Source organism: Rattus rattus, chromosome 11, assembly GCF_011064425.1.
Source record: "Rattus rattus isolate New Zealand chromosome 11, Rrattus_CSIRO_v1, whole genome shotgun sequence".
NCBI lineage: Eukaryota > Metazoa > Chordata > Mammalia > Rodentia > Muridae > Rattus > Rattus rattus.
The window spans coordinates 9,120,724-9,146,799 of NC_046164.1; the positions used below are offsets into that span (position 1 = coordinate 9,120,724).

Here is a 26,076-nt window from a genome sequence, read left to right on the forward strand (position 1 = left end):
ACACACACACACACACACACACACACACACACACACACACACACACACACACACACACCCCACGTCCTCTGAGAACTCAGCTGGCTGCGACCGCGCACACCCCGCCCCGGCGCGCGTCCCAGGCTGGTGGAGCGCAGATCCAGGTCCCCATAGCGGCCGGGTGTTCCCGAGTCTCAGGTGGCGCGGAAGGGAGAACCCACGCTTGACAACTCGTCTGCGCTCGCCCAGACCTTCCGCCCTCGGACCGGCCGGTGAGCGGAGCTGAGCGGGCGCGGCTGCCACCCAGAGCCCACCTGCCGACCCTCGCGTCGCGGCCCCGCGCCAGCTGTGCCCGGCTCCCGGCGCCCGCTCCGCAGCTGGAGCGCCACCCCGGCTCTACTACAGTCCCTTTCGTCTCCGGAGTGTCCCGGGCGACGGCGACCCGAAGTAGCGCGGCACGACAGCGGGACTTGACTATGGCTGGGGCGCGCGGGCTGCTGTGTCTGTGGCTAGGTTGTTTCTGCCTGAACCTGGCACAGGGACAGAGACCAAACTTGCACCTCCCGGGACTCCGCGGGACTGAGTCAAGCGACCGCATGACAGGTGGTGGCCCGAGCCCGGACCTGAGGCCTCACGACAAGGTGTCAGAGCATATGCTGTGGCTCTATGACAGGTACAGCGGCAGCAACAGAGCCCAGGCTACCGGGACACCGGGCTCGCAGCTCCCGGGTCCCCAGCCCCTGCGTGGCGGTAACACGGTTCGTAGCTTCAGAGCCGCAGCCCCAGGTGAGTGGGGAGGAGAGGGAGCCCATCCCGCCCGGGGGTGCAGAGGGCAGCTCCTCCCGCCGTGCCACTCAGCCGCCGTCTTCCTCAGTACACTGTAGGGACCTTTCCTGGATGCTGCCCTCCGGTCCCCCTCCTCCCTCTCGGATCGCACCAGGGGCGGTCCGGATAAGCCCAGTTTGAGCCCAGCTGAGACAAGAAAGTGGAAGAAAAGCTGGGACAGTGACAGGGCTTAGTTAGAGAGGTGCGGCAGGGAAGAAGCCAAGGGACGACACCCAGTGTCCAGAAGCCCTCTTCCGGGCACCCTACGGAGATCTTATGCTGATGATTAAACTGCTCAGCGGAAATTCCCTCCGACCGGCCTTGGCAGAGCTTAGAGCGAAGTGAATTCCATTTTATGCCAACCCTGGGCCTAGAGAGAAAAAGCGCACTCAACAGGCACTACTCCAGACACAGCACTCACTCTTAACTCCGCGACCTTTGTGTTGCTATATCTGACACTTTCCTCTGGATAGTCCCCTAGTGGCAAACACACAAACAAAACCAGGTGCGTGAGTGTTTAGATTATTCCTAACCCATCTGGGCAAATAAGTCTTGCGTGGTCCAAGCTGGGAAGAGTTAGCTTGGGAAGGGACCGCCGGTGGAGGATAAACACCTCTTAGTATCAGCGATGAAAATCTCATCTTCCCGTTTTTTTTTTCTCAACACAGATCCTTGAGGCTGAAATTCATGGCTTAACGCCACCCCAGCCCAAGCCTGCCAGCTCCTGTTGCTGAAGCGAACAGCTTTCTCTAACAGCTTGAGGGCAAATTTTCTGGATACTCACTGTTGGTGTGCTCCAGGGATGCACTAGGGTGTGTGTACATTACCTTCAGGATTGAGGGAAAGGTGATGGCAAAGTCTACCTTCCAAACTTGGGTTGAGGAACAGTCAGGAATATTCAGGGGGGTCTCTAGCTGTGTCTCCAGAGCTCTCTCCAGTTTGCCCAAATCCCTAGATGAATTTTCTTCCGACCTCACCCGTCAGGGACTGGGGGCGGGGAGGGGGATATCCATCAAGGAAAGCCCTTGCTCGCCACTGCAAATTCACTCTGGAGCTCACGGGCACAGGGCCATTTACAATAAATGTGAGTTATGCTTTTAATGCAGAGAAGTCTTTAGCTAGAAGCCGGGCTAAGCCAGATTTCACTTGTTCCACAGACCCACCACTGGCAGGATCCGAAAAGAGCTGTCCTCTTCTGGGGACACCGAAACCTATCCTGCCTGGTACTTAGCATCTTAGCCACTTGAAGAGACCGCTCTCATAGCCCTGACACCAGTGACCCATCTGTTTACATTAACGCATCGCTGAGGGCAGAGCTGAGCAAAACAACAGTGTGGGACTAACGAGGTCTGGAAGGAAGATGGTGGGTTGGCAAGGCAGGTGGCAGTAAGGAAGATTTAAAATAGCTGGCTTCGATATTTCTATTTGCTTATGCTCCCAGGGACTAGTTGAGAAATCCAAGGGACAAGCCATTTTTGTATCCGCAGATCTATGTTTAGCGTGCGTCACAATGGTTGAAAGTAAAACTGGACTTTTTGTCTCTCTCACACATACCGTTTAGCTGCTGATTTTAGACTGAGGAAGTCCTGGGTAAGAACTTAATACTGTCCGGCTTTTGCTCATGCTACCCACTGTATTTCCAGTGTCCACTGTGTCTTATACCATCACCGGATAAACTCTGTAGCAGAGGCCAGACACTCCCTTGGAATGGTAGATCACCCCTTGGAACCTATATACAAGGCTATGTGCCCTGATAAGAAAAGTAATCTTTTAGCATCCTACAAACTGTCTTAATGACTTATTCATCAAATGTAGGCACTGTTGTTATTGGGGCATGTGTGTGTGTGTGTGTGTGTGTGTGTGTGTGTGTGTGTGTGTGTGTGTAAGCTGAAAATCAGGTTACCTCCTTGGAGACTCCTGGAGAAGTGGCTCAGGTTGGACTCTTTCCAAGAGTTGTTTAGTTGCTCACACAGTGGAAGGATTTTGTTATAAGACCTGTCTGGCTGTAACAGGCAGGACTCCAGGAAGGTGATGAAGCCTTGCTGCTTTCCTCTCCCTTCATCAGTACCAGTATCCCAGACACACCCTTCACTTGGTGGCCCGAGTGGAGGTAGGTAAGAGAGGCCTTTGGGGTTAATAAATTAGATTGGTTTCTCCAGTCCAACATGCTTAAGTTCCTCTTCCAAAGACGTTACAGGTTTGTGGGAGGTCAGGTGCCTGTGCTCTGTATATGGAGTGCCCACGGGTCTGCCAGGCTCTCCGAGAGAGTGCTTATTCAAACTGAGTCATAGCCATTTGCTCTTGGAACACACCTGATTAAAATCATGTACTGTTCTAAACCTAGAATATCTGAAATTTATCTGCTGTGGTCTCCCTCTGATTACTTCCCTGATGGTGGGTGGCACTGATCCTAAACACGCTTTCTGCTAACCTCTGTTCTCTCTCAGCTCCAGGAGGTCGGTGGGCCAAAACCATAAGGTTGGAGCCTTATAAGGTTTTCTTCTGATATGTAAGAGTTTATGCAAAAGTGAATTTTATCATTTCCTTTGTAAAAAGGGACTCACACAACTAGGGGTGGCAAAGACGTCCAGGCTGACAGAAACACATCATCCAGAGACAGAAGGGCACAGAATTAGCTTTTATTACAGTTTTGGATTAAGTTTATTGTTGGCTAGTATTTTTCCTGAGGGTTTTTCCTGTCCTGATCTTTTACAGTACATAATTTGTGCTTCTTGTTTCCACAGTCACTTGATCTTACTTGTCTTACTCATAACGTCTCTAGGAAAAGCAATGGAAGCTTGGCTTTCTTATTTTAAAACTATCACTATTTATGATATGCAACTATAAAAAGATTACACTCCAGTGTATATGCACCATCTTTAAGAAAAAATATATATTGCCTTCATGAATAAAAGAAGGAAATATTGAACTAACACAGACTCCCAAGTGAATGTTTTGCCCCAGCGGAAAAGGACAGAGGATTCTTACCTACTGTGAACCAGAACATTTCGATATAAAGAACTGTAATTCTGGCATATTTCTAAAGAGCAATGCTAACCCATAAGGCTCTAGGAAAGTTGATATATAGCGCAGGCCTGAAAAAGCATTACTTGACTAGAGGCCAGCGTTCTGAAGAATATGTGGATTAGTGGGAAAGTGCCCTTTGTTGCTGTTGCTATTGTTGTTGTTGTTGTTGTTGTTGTTGTTGTATTTTATGGCAATAGAATACAATAACTTTATTAGGATACAGTTATCAAGATTCCAGGCACCTAGTAACAGACTTGAAGCTGTAGAGTCCTTGGATGGTATGGCGTTTTTATTTAGAGGACAACAGCACATCTGGAAGAGAGGAGCAGGGACGTGCAGCTGCTTTGAATTACACACTACTTTGAATACATGATAGCCTCTAATGAAGTTTTACTGTAATAGGCAAGACAGCTTTACAATCCCTGACATTTAAAAATCCATAATACCATGAATTCTCGATTATTCATGCTGGGTGGAAAGGAAAAAGAGAATGAATTAGATTTTTTTAAAAAAATAAAATAAAACAAAATGTAGCTTTGTAGTAAAGTTATACACACTCAGAGGCCCCAGGAGACCCAGGGAGGTCAGTGTGAAAAAAATCCTAAGCTGATAATTCATTTGAGCAGGTGATTTCCTAAATTTTATGCACTAAAATCTATGCATAATAAGGGACTGAGAGGAAGACATACCTTAGCCGAGTCACAGGAGGTCGTAAGTGCTTGTTTGACTGTTTCAAATATTTTAAATTAGAAATATGAAGGACAAATCTACATTTAAGGATTTCTGCATGATAAACTTTTGCATTAGGAAGATGGAGGGAAGGCAACAGGTCCTTTCATGGAAGCAGAAATGGGTATTATATCTGCTGGACAAAGTTTCAGCGTACAAAGCTAATTTCAAAACCCATTCTTTCAAGTGGCCCGATCTTTTTTTTTTTTTTTTTTTTGTTGCTGCTGTTGTTTTGTTTTTTTGTTTTTTTCCTTTTCTCCATCTTTATTAAATTGGTTATTTCTTATTTACATTTCCATTGTTATTACCTTTCCCAGTTTCCAATCATGTATCCCCCTAACACCTCCAACTCCTCTTCTATGTGGGTGTTCCCCTCCCCATCCCCCTCCCCTTACCACACTCCCTCCAAAAATTCCTGTTCACTGGGGGTTCAGTCTTGCAGGACCAAGGGCTTCCCCCTTCCACTGGTGCTCTTACTAGGCTATTCATTGCTACCTATGCAGTTGGAGCCCTGGGTCAGTCCATGTATAGTCTTTGGGTAGTGGCTTAGTCCCTGGAAGCTCTGGTTGGTTGGCATTGTTGTTCATATGGGGTCTCGAGCCCCTTCAGCTCTTTCAGTCCTTTCTCTGATTCCTTCAATGGGGGCCCCGTTTTCAGTTCAGTGGTTTGCTGCTGGCATTCGCCTATGTATTTGCCATATTCTGTCTGTGTCTCTAAGGAGAGATCTACATCTGGTTCCTGTCAGCCTGCACTTCTTTGTTTCATCCATCTTATCTAGTTTGGCCAATCTTATTTTATAAAAGAAAACTTTACAGAAAGAGGTCTCTGGAAGGTATTGTATAAAACTGGGTGCCAAGGTCAAATGAACATTGTGGAACTTATCGGTCCCCTTAATGGGTGTTCTCCCCTTAAAAGAACAATTCTTTTTTCTTTTTCCTCAAACGAACCTTCTGAGAATTGTGGCCCTAGGACGTCTAGTTGGAAAAACACTGGGTTAGAAGCATTCCCGACTCACCATAAAAGGCAGATCTGCAAAATTCAGTGACCATCACTCTGCAAAACAAGCTGGACTCTCACTTCACTGTGGTGGGGGCTGGGGTATGGAGTCACAGCATCACTTCTTAGATGCAGATCCATTTGTCACTGCCATGTCTTCTTTTCTCCAGGTTATAAACTTCTGTAGCTGGGCGTCTCTGTCATTGTATCTCATCTCATCTCCTACTCCTCCTCTGGATTGGTTTTCTCTCATGGTTTTCTTCTCTGCGGTTGTTTTTTGTTTGTTTTAGGGCCTCCACAATAGCTTGAAAGGGGGAAGTTACCTTATTTGGGGAGCAATACAGTAGGGGGAGTAGGTACCGCCTCACTAGCACCTGGGCCAGCACTCATGCCTCGATGAAAGAAACAGCCACCCAAGACCTCTGTCAAGTCCTTTATTTATCTCCAGTGTATGCTGTATCTAACAGAAATACTATCACATGCATCGGCTATGATCTACTAATTGTACGTCTGTGCTACACGATGGTACAGAACTTTTATACCCAAAATTTGATGGTTTTCCCTTTCGTTGAATTTGCAAATCCTGGTAATTAGTATCTTCAGCATTTTACTGTGGTAATAGTATCAGGAAGCTTGAATTCTTATGATTATATTATGAATTGTGTCATTAAATGGAGTGTGTGTGTGTGTGTGTGTGAGTGAGAGAGAGAGAGAGAGAGAGAGAGAGAGAGAAGAGGAGAGAGGGAGAGGGAGAGGGAAAGAAGGAGGAGGGAGAGGGAGGGGAGGGGAGGGAGAGAGAGAGAGAGAGAGAGAGAGAGAGAGAGAGAGAGAGAGAGAGAGAGAGAATGAGAAGGCACGTGTTGTTTGTGTGAGAGAATGCCATGGTATATCTTGGTGCCCTTGGAATCCAGGTGAAGGTGGGTGTCAAATCCCCTCAAGCTGGGTGTTGAGAAGATGGACCATCTGCCCTCCAAAGGCTGACTGGTCAGGCCTCCTTCCTCTGAATAAACCCATTAGTCACAAACGCCCTACGGGTGAGAAAGACAGACATTCAATGTTCACAACCTTCCTATCATTAAAGCATAATGCACTTTCCAAAGAGAGGCTCACCACGGCACTCGTGGGCATTTCCTTTGTCCACTGCAATGTCATCTAAGGAGCTGAATAAGACACGAAATAGAATAGTGACCCACGTTTCAGTAAGGATTTATTCTGTGAAGCCTGAGCATTCTGGGGCCACTGCAGAACGGTGCTCCTCGGGGCTCAGAAGCTCCCACATGCTAAGGGACAGCACAGACCCGATCTCTATCCCCGTAACTTGCTTCAGAATGTCCCATGAGCTCCATGCTGTTCATCCACGCCCCACACCATTAGACTAACCAGCCCCCCAAAAAATCTATTAAAAAAAATCTTGGCAGCCCTGCTTTGTTCAGCCACCAGGGATAAGACAGAACTAGCCACTTGTTGAAAAACGGGTTTGGAATAGCATGGATTGCACAGTAAGATGAGTTCTCTGGGTTGACAACATCCCACAATGCACTGCGCTCACAAACGCATGCTTATTCCCAACGTTGGAGGTGCAGCTATGCTTTAACAGGAAGCTAGGACGGAAAAGCTTCTGAAACATATGAAGAATATCCCAGGATTCTAAACGCTTCTTAGACTTTTCTTTTTCAACCGAGTTTCCCTCTTCTTTCCTGGGAGACAGACCCTAGCGTGGCTTGCCAGTTTCACAGATGAGGAATGAAGACTAACACTGTTAGAAGGACTAGCAGGATAGCCAGGACCGGGGTTTAAATCTAACTCTTCAGCTTAGGCAACAGAAGAAGAAAATCTTCTTGTTGGTGAAAATCATTTAGCTCAGTTAAGGCCTGAGTTCAGCAGCTACACTCAGACCAATATTCACATTAGTCATGCAATGGCACTATAAGGTGCTGTGAAAGAAAAATTAGTAATAGTATATCACACTCTAGCTGTTTAAAACGAGAGGGCCGAACAACAACAACAAATCATACACACACACACACACACACACACACACACACACACACACACACACCCCACATCACACACATACACATCACACCACACATATATAGATATATAATTTGACAGCCTCCTTCTTAGGAAAATAAAGAGAATTAGCTGAAGTTAGTAATACAGTGTGATAATTTTCCCCAAGCACTTTAAGCGATAGTATTTCTGATGATCTAGCCAAGGTTACTGTTGCCATGAGAAGAAGCCCATGAAGTAGGTTGAAGGAAGATCGGACAAACACCAAGGTCATTCCACTCAGGAGCCTATTTTAGAGATGAAAAAAAAAAATCTCCGCCTTGAAAAATGGCTACTTTGTTTCTCATGTATATCCAAATGGCGGGCCTCTCTCTCACACCTGCAGAGGGTTTCCCACCTTATGGCTGTGTTAAAGTGAGAGAGAAGAGAGCAAGGATTTACTTACCTTGTCAGCCTTTGGAAGCAGGGTTTCTATCTCATTTTGCCTTCACGATTTGGGGGGTCCTGCCACAGTTTGCCATTGGTTTGAACTCAGTAAGCCTGACAGTTGAATTGAACACAGTGTCTAAGTTGCAAGATCAGAGAAGAGAGGAGCAAAGCTACCTTCCAAGAACACCATCTTTAAAAATAAATTAGCCTTAAAATAACTTCCAGCAGGGCATGTTATCATTAACATAGAAAATGAGAACATATTCTACTTCATACAATATCTCCTTCACGTCATTCTTTTTTTTTTTTTTAAAAGATGAACAAGAAGGAAAAAGTAGAGGTGTTCAGACTATGGTTTTTATCAGCTTTGGGGAATCTGAACTTGACGAACTCTTCCCTTCGGTGTTAAGTAGAAAACACTTGAACTTGGTAAATTTAACAGTTGCCCATGTAACAAATCGAACAAACGATCCCCAGTCTGTGGGTGACACAGATTGTATATGGAAGCAATAGGCTCCAAAGAACTGCAGGACCTGTCTGTCCCGCTCCTGGGGAGTTCACAGTCTAGGAATGCCCTTGGGTGGAGACTCTGGGCACGTAAACAATTAGTGAACATTTTTTCCATTCTAGGAAAACATACATTATCTCATCTTTGGCTGGTGTTTTGCTCAGGACATAGAGAATGGCTGTTTGGGGATCCCCCCCCCAAACTTACTCATTTGACTGAGACCTCAAAACAACACAAAGTGCCATGATTTGTGTTTGTTCCGGAGCCTCTGTCAGAACAAGAAAGGCAGCCTGGAGAGGGGCAACCTAAGTTACCAGTGACTTCCGTGTACTCCCCCCAATTGCATCCCCCACCGAGGCACTGGACCTTTCTAGCAACTCAACTTCCTTTGGAGAAACAAACAGGGAGTGGGTGTGGAGTTCTCTGCCTAATTACATATTTTCAGTATGATTGAAAGATTTTTTCCCTCCTTCCTGGGGATTTAACTAGTCACAAGCTTTCTTTCAGTTTATTTGCCTTAAAATCAGACTTCGCATAGAAAGTTTTTCATTGGATCTGCTAATTCCCTTTGAAGATGGTCTGTGTGGGTCAGTATGAACGGTAACTTCCTTCACTCAGCTCCTGAGATACTGTCTCAGCTAGTCACAGAGGGTGGCTGAACAGAAATGGTCCTGAGACTCCCTAAATTAGAGCCTAATTACAAGCCTCCCCACCCCACCTCAAATTAGAGTCCATTCCCTAAGCTCAGTTTCGGTTTTGGTTTTCAGATAAAAACAGAAATGCATCCACCTTTGTTTAACGGCCAAGCCCCTTAGAATGATCTCTACAGATAACAAGCAACCCCAGCCCCACTTCCAACAGCTGACTGCTGTGCCCTTCAATCTGTAGCGAGTGAAAAAACCTGGTATGTTCCTTTACACAACAAAATAAAAGGCACTTAATGAATTCTGCCGAGGGTTCAAGCCCTACCCTAAAGTTAGGATAGTACAGAGCAAACCATGACCCTGTCAGCAAGGAGCCGGCCTTGTCAGGAAGGACTCAGGAAGGAGTCACAGGGACAAGGTTCTAGACAAGGGAATGGATTGTCAAGATAACGCCTGCCTTTGCTTTCGAGGCAAAAACATCCCGGCACTCAGTGGAGAGGCTTACCCGGCTTGCTCAAGACCCTAGGTTCAAGCTCCAGCACAGAAACCCACCACCCGGTTCTCAGATATGATTTAGAGTCAGAACACAAGATTGTAATTGGCCACACAGACCCAAGTGCAGTGCCGAGTTGCCACCAAATAGAATGAGAATGGCGCCACCTATTGGTAGCTGTATTTTTTTTTAATTAAAAAAACAAAACAGCCACCAGTCTCCTTGGAAAGAAACATGCTGGGTTTTTACTGTATTTTGCAAGAGTACTAAGACATTCTCGGGTTCCTGAAGACCCTTTGCCACAGTGTGAGGAGTCTCCAATAGCAGTAGACTTATGACTGCGTCCCTGAATGCCCCATCGACGCTTCACAGTTAAGTCAGAGTCGTGTCTTACGTGACTTCGGAACCAGCCCCTATTCAGCTAAGACTCAGATGCCAATCTCACCTACAGTCTTGGAAAGACGCAGCCTGATCTTTCTGAAGCCTCTCATAACCAAAAACAATTGTGGGGCTGGGGAGATGGCTTAGAGACTAAAAAGTGTGTCGTCCTGCTCTTGGCTAGGATTAGAGTTTGCTTCCTAGCACAGCCCTCCCCTCCAACCTGGTGCCTCACAACCCCTAGCTCCAGCGGGGACTGATGCCTCTTAAAATATGTAGTTATCACTTCTCAGCAACGAAGCTCCTCCCTACCGCAAATGGAGACCACTGCAGAGTTGCAGCTAGACACAGAGGGGAGATGAGCAGATGGAGGAGATTCCTAAGCCCGCGGATACATATGTCACGTGGCCGGCACCCATTTCTCAGGGAACATTGTGGGAAAGGAGGAAGAACATTTACAGAAGCCAGAAGGCCGTGGGGTCTTCTATTAGGGGTGGGCTGCACACGCAAGGTCTAAATAATAACAATGTCAATATATATGCTCACATGGAAGGGAGAACATGTCGCAGGGCCTACCCAGAGACAAGAACTGTAGGGAACTAATGACTGCTGAGAGAGGGGAATAAACCTCTTCCAGGGATACGCTCCCTAATCCATTATCCAATACAACATGGGCTGCCCTGACACACACACACCAAAAATGGACTCCGCAGGTTGTATGGTGTGCGTGTGTGTGTGTGTGTGTGTGTGTGTGTCCATAATCAAAGGGAAGGAGTCCGTCATTTTGAAAGTTAGGGGGTGTCTTAGTAGTCATGGTTACCATTGCATGATGAAACATTATAACCAAAGCAACTAGGGAAGGAAAGGGTTTATTTTGGCTCCATCATCAAGGACGTCAGGACAGGAACTCATACAGGGCAGGAACCTGGAGGCAGGAGCTGATGCAGGGGCCATGGAGAGGTGCTGCTCACTGACTTGCTCCCCATGGTTTGTTTAGCTTGCTTTATTCCAGGACCACTAACCTTGGAATGGTGCCACCCACATGGGCTGGGCCCTCTCCTATCACTAAATAAGAAAGAGTTCCTCAGGGCTACCTGCAGCCCATTATGGAGGCATTTTCTTCATTAATACTACTTCCTCTCAGATAACTCCAGCCTGGGTCAAGTAGACAGAAACCTATCCAGCCCAAGAGCACCTGAGAAGACTTGGAAGGTGGGACATTGAAGGGATTGGAGAAAGGAAGTGTCAGGGGAGAAGTGATACAATTCTATTTTAATGGAGAGGTGCCTCCATGGCGAAGAAAACTGGATTCTCTTCCAGGGAACCTGCGAATTACTTACAACTGTCTGCCATTCTACTTCCAAGGTATCTGAAGCCCTCTTCTGAACTCACAGGCATCAGGCACACAAAACAGCGCATAGGAGTACATACAGACAAAATACCCATGCACGTAAAATAAAATTAAATAAATGGTAACATTTCAAAAAGGTATTTAATTAAAAATTAAAAGAAAGCCAACAATCCTTGTGTAAGTATCAGCCCTTTTGTTCTTTCTCCCTGTCAGATACTCTTTATTTATTCCACTGGAAGCTGTGATGCACTTCCCAAACCCTTCATCCCCATCATCTTCTCAGTTACTCCTCTCCAGTAATTAATCAGTGATTAAGATGAGAGTACCAGGATTAAGCACACTGCTGCACTGGTATTCAGCGTGCAGTTGCTATTAGGTGACTGAGGGTGCGTGAGCTAATTTTGTAAGCTGATAAAGTCCATCTTTCTTATTCATATTGCAATGTTATTGACACTTAGAATAGCATTAAAGTCCATTTTCAATTTGTGATTAAGACATTTTAAATCCATGTGTCTGCGTATGCAAGAAGACAAATGTGGATATTAAATACTTTCCTCTCGCTGATATTTAAACTTAGATACCTAAGTGTGCAAGAACCGTGGATAAACACAAACACAAGCAAATTTCCTAATTTTTTTTTCATTTCAAGGAAGCAGTTGTTTGAAAGTTGGATGGGTTGGATCATGTCCACAGTCCCAGCATCTCAGAGGCTGAGGCAGGAGGCTTGCTGCTTGAGTTCGCTGCGAAACTAAGTTCCAGTCAAGCCTGAGCTGGAGTTTGAGATCCTAGTGCAGTAAAATTATTTGGAGAGTTAAATTACTTTAAGACCTAAAAGTAGAAAGAATCAGAAAATAAATTCTCAGTAATCACCTGGGACCTCACATAGGGAGCATTTATCTCTCCAAAATTTTTAGTCTCACAATTTCCTACCATATAGAAAGAATTTTAATCGATTATTTTTACCCCAAGTGACTCTATCTTGTCTCTCTTCTTTCTCCCACTGAACCCCCTTCTTCTTTCCAGCTTTCAAGAGTTTCTTTCATGGCCATGGTGGGAGATTCCTTAGCAGCATTTATAAGACACTGAACTATTGCTATCTGCTCGTTTGTTTGACCCCATGAAACTCTTCAGTAGATGCGTGCGACACGCTGCATCCTTGTTTCGATGAGGGCTTTGAAATTCAGGGAGTACGGCGTACTTCCAGCATGTATCAATTAGACACGACCATCCCAGACAGTGCAGTTCTGGTTAGCTGATGTTTAACGAGCCTGTGTACTGTGTGCTTTCCGGGAGTTCTTTTAACCAATTCTCACAATAGCTCTCTAGTTAGGACTGCTACGTTTGCTTTAGAGGTGAAGAGTCCAGCACCATGGGAGCTTAGGCATTGGCTACAGTGTATCTGAGCCTTGATCCTGAGGCTGAGACTTTGAAATAATGCACTGGACTGACTGAGGGAGATGGGAGAAGGCAATGCGACAGAATTCCGAGAGGCAATCGGGACTGAAGGTTGGAGATGGGTGGTGGCAGATAAATGACAGCAGGTTACAAGGCAAGGAGAAATGTGCTTGAAAGAAATGAAACTTTCAGAGATGGGATGTGGCAGGAAGACGCAAGATGAGCTTACCAAGTGAGACGATGACACCCCACCCTTGAGCGCTCGTTCATCCCCCTGCTAGTGTGTTTGTGGGTAACCTTTCATTGCCATGTACTAGAAACAGGGTGTGTTCTCTTGCTTGCATTTTAAATGCCCCTCAGCTACGAGGGGTTTGGGTAAAAGTATATGTTGTGGTGGCTGGACTGAATTAAGGGCAGAGCCCCTGGATAGTTTGATGCCCGTGGCTTTGTTACAGAGGTCTGTAAGATATTACCCGAGTGTCATGGATCATACAAATGTGTACAAATGGAAGTTTTCTCCTTTTGCTTCGCACAATGTTAAAAATGAACAAAATATGTTTCCCATTGCACTTCCCCCGCGCTTGGGGACCTGATGAACTCATTTTAAGTCTCCACGTCTTTATAAAAATGTTTTGTTTTTGCTGAAACGTGGTTTTGATCAAGAACATAATTTCATGATTGCATGTGTGTTTCTGAAGTAAGTATGTATGTGGAACAAGTGCATGGAGGCGGGCTCTCTGAGACAGACCCCAGGGGCGGGATTCTTCCGGTCCAGCCTCAGCCTAGCCGGAACTCACTAGGCGATCTGCGAGGACTGGTTCCCCGCTCCTTCCCTTACGTATTTCTCACTTATAAGAATGAGAAATGTGCTTTATCACCGTCAGTAACTTTTCTTGAACTATTTACGTTTAGAGTTTGAATTCAATGCTTAACTTCAGATAACAACACTATGTTGTTACATTTTTAAAGGCGAGACTGATTTGTTCAGTCACAGTATCCAAATTCTAAGATCTTACTCACCCAGTCCACGTTCTGTAAAGTAGGTAGAAGGAGCCATAATTCCTTTAATAATGACAGTACAGGCTCAGATCGCCATACTAATTCACATTTAAGAAACGTTAGACGTTTTATGAATGTTACACATATCTCATTAATTCTGATGACACCGGAGATGGACACTGGAGCCAAAGACGAGCTTGGTGGCTCCCAACAAATAAGATGTGGCTGCTCTCACAAAAGTTCTGATGGAAAAGTAATAATGGCGACGTGTGATATGACAATAACAGAGAGCTTGTCTGCAGAGTACTGACATGAGCTTCAGGTTTCCAGAGAGGGAAAGACGGTACAAAAGTAAGCAGTCCTGGACAAACCGTGGTCTGGCTGTGCGCACTGTCTCCGTTCTAGTGACTCTGGGTGAATCCTTATCCCTTGAAAGGACATTATGTTTCCCAAAATGATTTCTCCTATAGGGGTATAGGGACAGTTTCAGCCTCCACCACAGTGAGGCGCTGGTTCCGTTTTTAGGTGATAACCCCACCATAAGCTTCAACTGGCCTGTAAGGTTTCCCAGTTGCTGGAATGCTATGTGGCTCCATGTCTAGGATTCTGACTGGAGACCTGCAAGGCCCCTTTGGAGAAGGGGTTAAGAATGAGTCACTGGAAAAGCTGGCAGTGAAACGCATTATTTACTCTTTTCTCTGTGCCTTCATACTCGAAGGGGGATGAGGCAGGTTGAGTACATTTGGGCTTTGTCAACCTGCACCACCAGATTTCAGGCTGACAGCCCCTCAGCCAGTAACAAGCCTGGGTCCCATTGGCCAGGAATCTGATCAGAGTAAAGGAGAGACGAAACATTGATGCAAAGGTTTTCAGAACGCTCTCAGGGGTCTTGTAACCCAGTGGGGAGTCCATGTTCTTTATCCAAAAGCAGTTTTTAGTGTCTGTTGTAATAGTCTCTCCATTTTTGTGAATGAGAACATTACCTCGCCCAGAGTTGCAAAGCTAACAAAGGACGGAGTCCATAATTAAACCCAGTTCAAGCTCAAAACCCTGTGCTTGCACTAGGAGGTTGATGAAATGGGTCACAGAGGCAGCTGTGATGAAGCACAGTCTGCAGACATCCATCTTGGTGTTCTCCAGAGCTCGCACATCACCCACTACCATGCACACACTAAGTCTACTAGTGTACTATAGTTTCCACACATTTGTGGTGCCACAGCAAAGAACAAACAAACTAGAGAAGCTGATCGATCTTTGCTGTGCTCTTTTCTACCTTTTAAATTAACTCCTGTCAGCTTGGAGAGTTTTCCTAAGAGAAATCCCCCAAACTCAAGAAGCTGCACAGAATCCATTCTGTATTTTCCCCTCCAAACACTACTGTGTACCCCTCCTTGCTCTTCCGCACCGAACTCACACAACACGAAATTAAGTATTTTAAAGGGAATGGATGATTAAGCAGGAATTAATGTCTTCAGGACGCTGCACTGTTGCAAACTCTGACCTGTTTCCCAACATCTCCACCAAACCTGAAACAAAGCCTCGGAACCATTAAGGACTTGCTTTGCTCATTCCCCGTTGCCTTTACCCTGAGCGAGCGCCTCTGCTCCTAGCATTATGGGTTTGCCTATTTTGGGTAGCGAGTGCAAAGGAAATTGAACAGTCGCTGAGTTTTGGCATGTGGTTTCTCGGTCTTGCTGAACTTTTCCAGGCCCGTCCACGTTTTTAACACATACTGGTATCCCTTCTTCACAGTAACAGTGGTCTGTTTCATAAATGCACCACAAATTGCTATCTGCCCATCAACCAAAAGCCAGCTCTTGGGTCCTCTGTCTGTAGATCTGGTCAACCCATGTATCGATAGCATGTCTTGGCTGTCAAAAGACATCACTCAGCTCTTACGGAAGGCCAGGAGCCTTTTATCGTGGTATGCACCAATACTGCTGCCATTTAGCTTAGAGACGTCATAGGTACCTATGATGACCGTTTGGACCATTACTACCCTTGGCCACTGAGAAGACACTTATTTGAGTGCTTGCCTGTCTCAAGTTTCTGAGGAGCTGTTTTATCATATGTTAATTTCCTGTTGGGTTTTTAAAGGAAGTACTAAAGTGTTTTCAACAGCAACTGAATCGATTTATAGCCACTCTAATAATAAGAAGGAGTTCCAGTTTCTTTCCCCCATTTCTCTGGTATTTGAAGGTTTTTGTTGTGGTTTGTGATAGCCACACTACTACGGTATGTATCACATGACTGAGGTTTTGGGTTTTATTTCCCAGATGATTTTTCTTCATGTTTTCACACCCATACCAGTCACTTGTATATATTTTATAGATAGACACATGGATGGATAGATAGATAGATAGATAGATAGATAGATAGATAGATAGAAGATAGATAGATAGAAGATAGATAAATAGAAGATAGATAGATAGATAGAATATAGATAGATAGATAGATAGATAGATAGATAGATAGATAGATAGATAGATAGATAGATGATTGAGGTTTTGGGTTTTATTTCCCAGATGATTTTTCTTCATGTTTTCACACCCATACCAGTCACTTGTATATATTTTATAGATAGACAGATGGATGGATAGATAGATAGATAGATAGATAGATAGATAGATAGATAGATAGATAGAAGATAGATAGATAGAAGATAGATAGATAAATAGAAGATAGATAGATAGAATATAGATAGATAGATAGATAGATAGATAGATAGATAGATAGATGATAGATAGATAGAAGATAGATATATAAATAGATAGAAGATAGATAGATAGAAGATAGATATATAAATAGATAGAAGATAGATAGAAGATAGATAGAAGATAGATAGATAGATAGATAGATAGATAGATAGAAGATAGAAGATAGATAGATAGATAGGTAGATAGATAGAAGATAGAAGATAAATAGATTGGAGATAGATAGATAGATAGATAGATAGATAGAAGATAGATAGATAGATAGATAGATAGATAGATAGATAGATAGATAGATAGATAGATAGATGATGTATCTTTCTAAATCCTCTGCACACATCGGTATCTCTGTTGTTGAATTAAAACTGTTACTAGCATATTTTATTCTGGCTACTAAACCTTTAGATACACAGACAGCAAGAACTTTACAGCAAATGTTTTTATCCCATCCTGTAGCTCATCCTTCCATTTCCTTGGTACTTAGCTTGCCTAATTTTGATAAAGTCCCTTTTACTTTTAAACTTTTATTTGTTGATCTATTTTCCCTTTTGCTGAATGCATTTGGATCCATATGAGTAGATCTGTTACCAAGTCTAAAGTCATGAAGATTTTTCTCCCCCCATCCTTCCTCTGAGGATTTCATGGCTTTAGCTGTTGCATTTCATGCTCTGATTTATTTTGAGTTGAATTTTGAATGCTGTATAAAATAGTAGTTCCTGTTTACTTCTGTTTCTCTCCTCTTCTTTCCTAGGAACTCTTCAAAGAAAGGGCTTGCACACTTTTAATCTGACTTCTCTAACCAAGTCTGAGAACATTTTGTCAGCCACACTGTATTTCTACATTGGAGAGTTGGTGAACACCAGTGTGAACTGTCCAGAATCCCAAGGATGTTCCCATCACAGCCAGAGACAACACATCCAGATAGACCTCTCTGCATGGACCCTCAAAGCCAACCAAAGCCAGCTCTTGGGTCATCTGTCAGTAGATACGGCCAAACCTTATAGAGACAGCATGTCTTGGCTGTCCAAAGACATCACTCAGCTCTTACGGAAGGCCAAGCAAGACGAGGAGTTCCTCATAGGATTTAACATTACCTCCAGAGCACACGAGCTTCCCAAGAGGATGCTGCTTTCCCCGGAGCCTTATATCTTGGTGTATGCCAACGATGCCGCCATTTCTGAGCCGGAAAGCGTGGTATCTAGCCTACAGAGACACCGAGATTTCACAGCAGGAACTGTGCCCAGACTTGATAGCCACGTCAGAGAAGCCCTCTCTGTTGAGAGGAGGAAGAAGCGCTCTACTGGGATCTTGTTGCCATTGCAGAACAACGAGCTCCCTGGGGCGGAGTATCAGTACAAGGAGGGTGGAGTGTGGGAGGAGAGAAAGCCTTACAAGAGCCTTCAGACTCAGCCCCCTGAAAAGAGCCGGAGCAAAAAGAAACAGAGGAAAGGGCCTCATCAAAAGGGACAAACACTGCAGTTTGATGAGCAGACCCTGAAGAAGGCGAGGCGAAAGCAGTGGATCGAGCCTCGGAACTGTGCCCGCAGGTACCTTAAAGTGGACTTTGCCGATATTGGCTGGAGCGAATGGATTATCTCCCCCAAGTCATTTGATGCCTACTATTGCTCCGGAGCCTGCCAGTTCCCCATGCCAAAGGTAGTCGCTGTCCTTCCTCATGCGCTCACTTTATTTTTTCACGGGGTAGAAGAGTGTGTAAGAGTATGTTTTCATCTAAAAACCTCCACTCACACCTTTATTTACAACATTCTAAAGTCTGACCAAATGGGCAATGTGGTTATGCTTGGGTTTTCTTTGATGATTATTAAGCGTTATACGAGGTAGGAAGTCTACGAAAAGCATATGTGCACGATATGCTTTTTTTTGTTTGTTTCCAAACATGGCGTACATCCAGCCATGTGGTCGGTCACTTGTAAAGATACACCTGTCCACAGTGAGCAGGCCTCAGATGCCAGAAGCTGACCTGCGAGCGGTGTTCCAGTGGTGGAGGGGTATTGTGGGAGCAAGAGGCGGGGCTAATGGGTGTGGCGAGCAAGACGTGGGGCTAATGGGTGTGGCGTTCTGATGTAGAATACTGTTAGATAAGTGGTTTCTTGTGGGCTGAGCTGTCCTGGTGCAGATCAAGATCAGGGTCTGGAGAGGTGAATTGGCTTGAAACCCAGCAGATGCTTCTCTCATTTGCTTGACTGCCGAAGGCAAAACAGGATGCAATGGTAACTTCTTTCCGCTCCCTCTCACCCTGTCCGAAATTACCTTTGTATATTTCTGAAGCGTCGGGGACTGCATTTTATATCAGCATATTCTCAGCAGTTCTTATGTCTCCAACAACTCTCCTCCAAGGCAAGTCCACAGGGCAGCTCCCCTTTCTCTCAATAGTAAACCCCCCTCCCCCCGGCAAAAGTTAGCCACGCCCTCCCCCCTCCAGCTAAACTTAATCTCCACTGCGCCATACAGTGACCAAACGGACGGGATTTAGAAAAGGAATAAAAGCACAGTTCTAATAAAATATGAATCAGTTCCTCGCTGCTGTCTAAAAATAGAAAAAAAATGTCCCTTTGCCTCTTAGACTGTCAGTTTCACTTTAGGGGTCTTTATTAGCGTATGGATATTCTATGGTCCACTCCTAGAATCACTTACTGGCATGCACGTAGACAGGGCTATACACAAGGCCAGTTTGGCCTCTGGGCCAGCAACCCATCCGAAATCCAATCTTCCTCGTTAGTTGTCTCAGAAGGATGAGCTTTGTACATTCCCTACGAAGCTGTCCTTTCCGTGGGGGTAGGGGGTGGTGATGTCTTATTTTAAAAATCCAAACATGGGAGGGGTGGTAAAGAAATGGGAAATGGCTCAGTTCTGACCACTGACTCCTCTTCCAGAGGTCCTGAATTCAATTCCTAGCAACCACATGGTGGCTCACAACCCTCTGTAATGGGATTTAATGGCCTCCTCTGGTTTGCATGCAAACAAACCACACACGCACACACACACATCACGCACACACACACACACATATGTGTGTGTGTATATATATATATATATATATATACATGAATGATAAATAATTCTTTAAAAAAGAATCCAGATATAAAGTAAGGATTATGAATTCAGAGCTATGTCAAGTGCCCAATCTTACTTGAAGAATCATAAAGGATCTTTACTGCTCAGACAAAATTTGTTCAACTGGGATGACACTGAGAATCTTGAGTATAACGAAGATGACGAAAGGACAAAACAGAGATGTGTCCTATCTTACAGCGTGGCTTGCTTTGTGACACTGAGGAGCAGGATTACTTTGAGTAATCCAAAGTTGACTTTAAGTCAGAGTGACTGATTTTAGGTAGGTCTTAGGGTTTGTCCAAGTAACCATCTTCTCTTAGTCCCACAAGATGAATTTCTTCTAGGTAGCTTTGACAAAAATGTCTTCTGTTCCTTCCTCACCCCAATCTCCAGGCCCCAGAAACCACACAAATAGCGATGCCCGGTCCCTTTGCTTCTCATCCCCCAACTCTAGGCATTCCCACCTCTCTAGTCTTTCCCAACGTGTGCCCCTTGGCTTCCATGTACTTCCTTTTGCTGTTTGTGAACCCACTGTCTCCTTAGAAGAACTTTACAATGGTTCCTAGAGATGAAAAGAAATCATAGTTACCAGGGAATAAGTTAATAACCACAGAGATAAACTTAAGGAGAGCAGTTAAAGCATCTGCAGAATTAACTAATCATGCTTGGTCATATCGGAAGTCAAGCTGCTTGGAATCTCGTTACTACATAGAATCTGATGCCGTGCATGTGACGTGGAGGCTACAGTGGATTCTGCACACCTAACGGTGTCCGAGGTTAAGTCGCTGGTTCACGGAAGTCTCTGGAACATCAGCAGCCTTGGTAGTTAGTTCCCTTTGGCTTGGATGTTGGTTCCACACGACTGAACAATAACGGCCTCTTAGACAAGTCGATAAAACGGTCTACATATTAATTTTCCCTCAACACAGAAAGAAATGAAGTACTAGAGCAGCCTACGTTGAGCGGACACTCTGTAACTCTCTGCCGTTGCTCCAATGAGTGGCCATTGAGGAGACCAAGTGGCAGAGTCGAATTAATTACATTGGTGTCGGAGGAAGCTCTGTGCAGGGAAGGCAGCTGCACAAAGGAAAGCCATGAGTCAAGAAAGATTTTGCAACATTCCAGCCCCTTTTTGAGCATCGCCAATTTGAAAAGAGGATTCTCCCCCTGGGTTCAACAGCCCACGAGCTCTTCCAGGGGTCTTCATCCTGGGGGAGAACAGAATGAAAAGAGAACCTGCAGTAGTAATGAGACTCACTGTATTTATTGAAACTCGAAATTGGCAGCCTGCAGCAGGGAGGCATGTGGAGGTCTTTTCTCTGAGGTTGAGATTTCCCTTGGCCAAGTTGAGAGTGGAAGTTTGGTGTTGCCTTGTGTAGAATTAACGTGTGCTAGGTGTTCCCTTTAAGCTCTCGTGACTTTGTATCTTTCAGTCAGTACAGTAACAAGGGAGTTCAGGAAATGTGATTTAAAGGAAGGGGTGGGTTAATATGTAGCACTGCTAGCATAATGCCACATCCCCAAAAGGGATATTTAAATAAAATGTAGTCAGAGCAGCAGCAGAGGAAAATGAAGGGCTCTCATCAAATCAGCACTGCACATGTGGGCTGACTGAAGGGCCAAAGAGCTCTCTGACTCTAGAGATACATTTTGCCTCAGAGGGACGTTCTCCCAGGCCAGATTCCTCTGTTTAGGGGCCTCCCGTTTTTTGGCCTCCTGGGCAAAAACCTGGGCTATACCGTGGGGTTCTTTGTCTGCAAAAGTCGACAACCTGCTCTATAATTCAGAACAGCTGTGCTCTGCCTTTCCCGAATTCCAGGCTTTGCCCTTTCCCTGATTCCAATTAGATAGTTTCTGGGCCATCACACCCATGCGGGCTGGACTGAAATAGTGTAGAGGAAACTCGTGGCCCAGGTCAGGAATGAAGCTCTCAGCCGATGACATACTCTCGCCTTCTAATGGACTGTGATCAGATTTAACTAGAGGACAGCATCCACAGCTTGGCAGGTGTATAAGCCTGGCCACCGTAGATCTCATTCACAGACACAACAGTTAGGATTTTCCCCACCCCTGATTTCCAGCTCTTATGTGACCAATCTGTTCTCCCTGAGAAGGACTCTCGGAAGGACGCCATATGATGAAAAAATACCAGACGGGCAGAGCCAAGTCCTGTGCTTCCGCCTCCCCTCGGCACCTTCGCAGCAGTGGAAAACAGAAATTTCCAATGAAGGTGATTGAGCCATTGTTCCTGACAGAGATCCAAGAAACCAACAAGAAATGAAGTTCTTTCTGCAAGGAACTGTGCAAAGGCTGGGGACAGCAAAGGCACAGTTAGTTAACACATCACTGAACCGAGCACTCCATATAAAGAGGTTCCCATTGGATGAATGCAAAATGATAGACCCTTAAAGATCTTCCAGTTGTAGCCTCGGTCACGGAGACGGACACCATGAACACGAAACTTGACAGACCTCAGCAGAGTGGCACCTGAGTGATGGGCGAAGGCTCACCCCATCGTTAAAAAGTGCGATGGGTGCAGGGAGGAGCCCAGAGTTGCCCTTGTGCCTGGTGTCAGCTCTAAGCTTAGAAGAGAGAGTCACGAGAAACATGATCCTAGCTGGAAGACGTCCAGTCTTACTGGCAGCATGCCTCACACCAGCAAATGACAGCATGGATCGTTTATGCATGATGTGACTATTTCTAGTAAGAGTAGCTCCATCAGAGAATCCCATAGCAAGAAAATAGAGGATCCTCCCTGGTCATCTGAGAGGTCCCTAATACAAAACACCCCAGAACCAACGGCCTGATTCTGGTGAGCCCACTGGAAAGGACTCAGATATTCATTCCTAACTTGGATAGAAAGAGAGAGGGGGGAAAAGAAAGACAGGAATTTTCCCTAGGTAACACCCATGAATTTTTTTCCATATCTACACCAAGTCACTTGTGCAGAATCTTTTATTTTTGTTGATAGGATTTATTCCTCACAAACCGGTAAAACAGAGGCTGGACTGTTTCTTCTGAGTATTTCAGCCATTTAACAATAGTGCTGTGGTGTCTGGATACACTATTCTAGGCACCGAGGGAGAGGCTGCATAGTCATAACCAACTCTCATGCACTCATTTAATTAAGGCCACCATACTACACGACACCCGGGCATTAAACATTAACTGTAAAGAATAATGACAGAAAAACTGGCTTTAACCACCTCTCATCCTTTAGCAGCAAGCTGTCTGGAAGACTGAATCTTTCTAATAGCTTTCAGTCAACAGAAACCAGTAATATTAATGCCAGCATGTGCCCTGCTGTGTGACAATGCTAGAGGCCATTCCTGTAGACTACATGGACTTGTGGAGGTCTTCTGTTTTTATTCATAAATATTAATTATGTAGAATAACAGGAATCATGGTGACATTTTCATAGATTCTCGAACCCTCTTTTGATACCCATATTTTTTTCCTAATAATTTTCATCCAGTAAAGTAAACTCATTTTAGTACAGGGCAAACAACAAGTAAAGTACAAACACTAGGAGAATACGTTGTTAGAATGTTAAGGTGGGAATGCCTTGTCTTGTACCCAATTAGAACTGATTAACCATTTAACCATTTAATTAGCCAATTAAATCGATTTTAAAAAAAAGTCGTCCTTCAAGTTACTAGGAACCAAGAGTAGAAACAGTCTTGTACTGTTGACAGTAGTTTTTAAAAATTCTTTCACGGAAATCGAAGTGTAGTGTAGTAATTTTCACTGAAATTAAAAGATGGAGTGATGCAGATTTCCCTTCTTCTGCCAGCCCCATCCTCTCGCTGACTTGCTTTGATTTTCCGACAACACATCAGCTTTCCACATCACTTTCTTCTCCGTTGGCCTGGATGCACCCTTAACCCCCTCAGCTCTCCACGTTCCCATCCTGATGTTCTTTACAGGCTGGGAATTCAAGTCCCCAGTTCATGGATCCAAAAGGCTCTGAGTTTTAGCTGAAATAATATTGTCCGCTTTTGGCAAATTATCCTGCCCTGTTTTGTTGTTTGGTTTTCTTTTAGCAGAGAACCTCATGTAACCCCGGATGAGTTTCAGTTACCTGCATAGCTGAGGCTGGCCTCGAACCCCTAAGTTAGGATTACAGGATTGTACCACATGTTAGCCTTTCTTTCTTTCTTTCTTTCTCTCTTCCTTCCTTCCTTCCTCTCTCTCTCTCTCTCTCTCTCTCTCTCTCTCTCTCTCTCTCTCTCTCTTTCTTTCTTTTTCCTTTTGAGTGGCAGCTGGGGAATCAAACCCAGGCCCTCACAGATAGTGGGCAAGTATTTTTGAGCCACAACCTCAGTCCTCAAATTTATGCTTCTAAATGTATTTAAAACAAAACTAAGTACATCCACCTAGGAACAATTATACCAGGAGAGTTGTGTTTCCGGGTATTGTGGCTTCTCTTCTGGAGTACTTCTGACCACTCTGGGCTTGCAAGTGGGACTGTTTTCTATGCTTCTAGGGAGGGTACACAGCTTAGAAAGCTTACATAGCTTTCTAAGTAAAACGCATCCTATTTTCTCAGGGAAGGGATTTAATCAAGGCTTCCTTGATCAAACTTCTGTCATCCATGTGAAAAGCTCAGACCCCCATACTTGATTCCCAAAGGAATATTTGGGAATATCATTCCATCGTCGACCACCAAACCACCTCTTATATTGCCCGTGGAGCACCAGCGCCTCCCAGTGGTCAATGGTGTGGTCTTGTCAGCCCCAGTCTGTAGTCTGAGCTGGATAATTATATATGAATGAAATAGTAACCAAAGAGTAATCCTTTTGACAACAAATAAATAAATAAATAAATAAATAAATAAATAAATAGCCTTTATTCCACCTAGGTTCATTTTAATAACAGTGTACAAATTCCCCTTTATAGTTGATGATGGTTCGTCTCAGTGTGTTTATTGGAGTTCTTTAAAGGTCACAGAGGATCAGGGACAATTTTGTTGTTGTTGTTGTTGTTGTTGCTGTTGCTGCTGCTGCTATTGTTGTTTTAATTAAAAACATGGAGAATACATTAATTCCATGGTTGGGGGCTAAGTTGTTTCTAATTAAACGATTCCTGCTAACAGAATGGAGTTCAAAGATTCATTGTACTTACCAGCTGTTTGACTTCAAGACATGTCATTTAGTTTTCTGAGTCTCTGGGAGGAAAGAAAAAATTGTGACCAATTTGTTGTGAAGATTAAAGGCTCCACCTACAAAATTCCCAGACCGTAGGAGGCCCTTTATAGATGATACATCCTTGGAGGTAGAGGAGTTTGGGCTGAATATTCAGCGATGTAGGCCTTTCTGGGTCTGTTCAAACAGTTCCGTTGTATGCAATGAGAACCGAGGAGAACGTTTTTACCTAACATGTTGCTTTTATTTCTCTTTCCAGTCTTTGAAGCCATCAAATCACGCGACCATCCAGAGCATAGTGAGAGCCGTGGGGGTCGTCTCTGGGATTCCTGAGCCCTGCTGTGTTCCGGAGAAGATGTCCTCACTCAGCATCTTGTTCTTTGACGAGAACAAGAATGTGGTCCTCAAAGTCTATCCCAACATGACAGTAGACTCTTGTGCTTGTAGATAACCTAGCAGAGAACACACTCAGACGCTCCATTCAATCATTAATTGGGTTTTATGGACTTTTATTTTTGTCTTTTGCACTGCCAATGCATTTTGTCCCAAAAGATGTTTTATAGCAGAAAGAAAATGAACAAAGAGATCGAAGATTTCCACCAAACAAAGCCGGACTGTCTTTTTTTTTTTTCCTTCGAATGTAACTAAAAGTAAGATGTTGGTAAATGTGGACGTCTATTTTGTTTTTTCTTAATCACATAACAAAAATCGTTACTCAAACTGTTTTTAGAAGTGTTAGAGAACACGTCGACTTATTTTTGTATTGGGCTTTAAGACTAGGCGGGAAGGGACAGCAATAACTTATCATTTGCCCTACTCACATAAAGACTAAAGGGAAGCAGATAGAATTCTTGGGATGCTTTCATTAGGTTTCTTGCCTTAGGCTCCTGAGAAGCCAGCAACTGCTAAATGCCCACCTGACTTTGGTGTTCAAGGGGAAGACTTGTTTATCCTCCATTTTTCTCCACAATCACGGTGTGAGCCAAGCTAGTGTGTGCAGAAGGCCAGTATGCCAGCCCGCTGTACCTCTTGTAGGAAAAAAATAGTTTCCTTAATGCGATTCGATGGCTCCGTCCTCACGGCCTTCCTTTGTTGTGTCAGTATCACATTCTGGCGAGCGCCATCCAGTAACAATGGCATGATCCAAGAGCCCGTGCCAAGAGGGACGTGTCACTGACTAGAATTACAGACGTTTCCATTGCCTTGACTCTCAGAAGAAGAGAGCCAGAGGCTTCATCTTTGAAACCCCAGTTGTACTTTTTCTGTATCTCTCTCTCTCTCTTTTTTTTTTTTTTTTTTTTTGCCTACACATAACCTCATTTGCTCTAAGCTAATTTAGGAAGTGCTTCCTGAAGTTATTGGCTTTCCGGTTTCCTTACT

At 44.5% G+C, this 26,076-nt stretch overlaps 1 protein-coding gene across 1 annotated transcript; it reads left to right on the plus strand.

Annotated features, from left to right (window-relative positions):
• Bmp3 (bone morphogenetic protein 3) lies at nucleotides 1-25,631 on the plus strand. The gene is made up of 3 exons (XM_032916527.1): nucleotides 1-765; nucleotides 17,229-18,133; nucleotides 24,956-25,631. Exons 1-3 carry the CDS (start codon nucleotides 456-458, stop codon nucleotides 25,145-25,147), a joined length of 1,407 nt encoding a protein of 468 aa, XP_032772418.1. The 5' UTR covers nucleotides 1-455; the 3' UTR covers nucleotides 25,148-25,631.
• The last annotated feature ends 445 nt before the right edge of the window (nucleotides 25,632-26,076 follow it).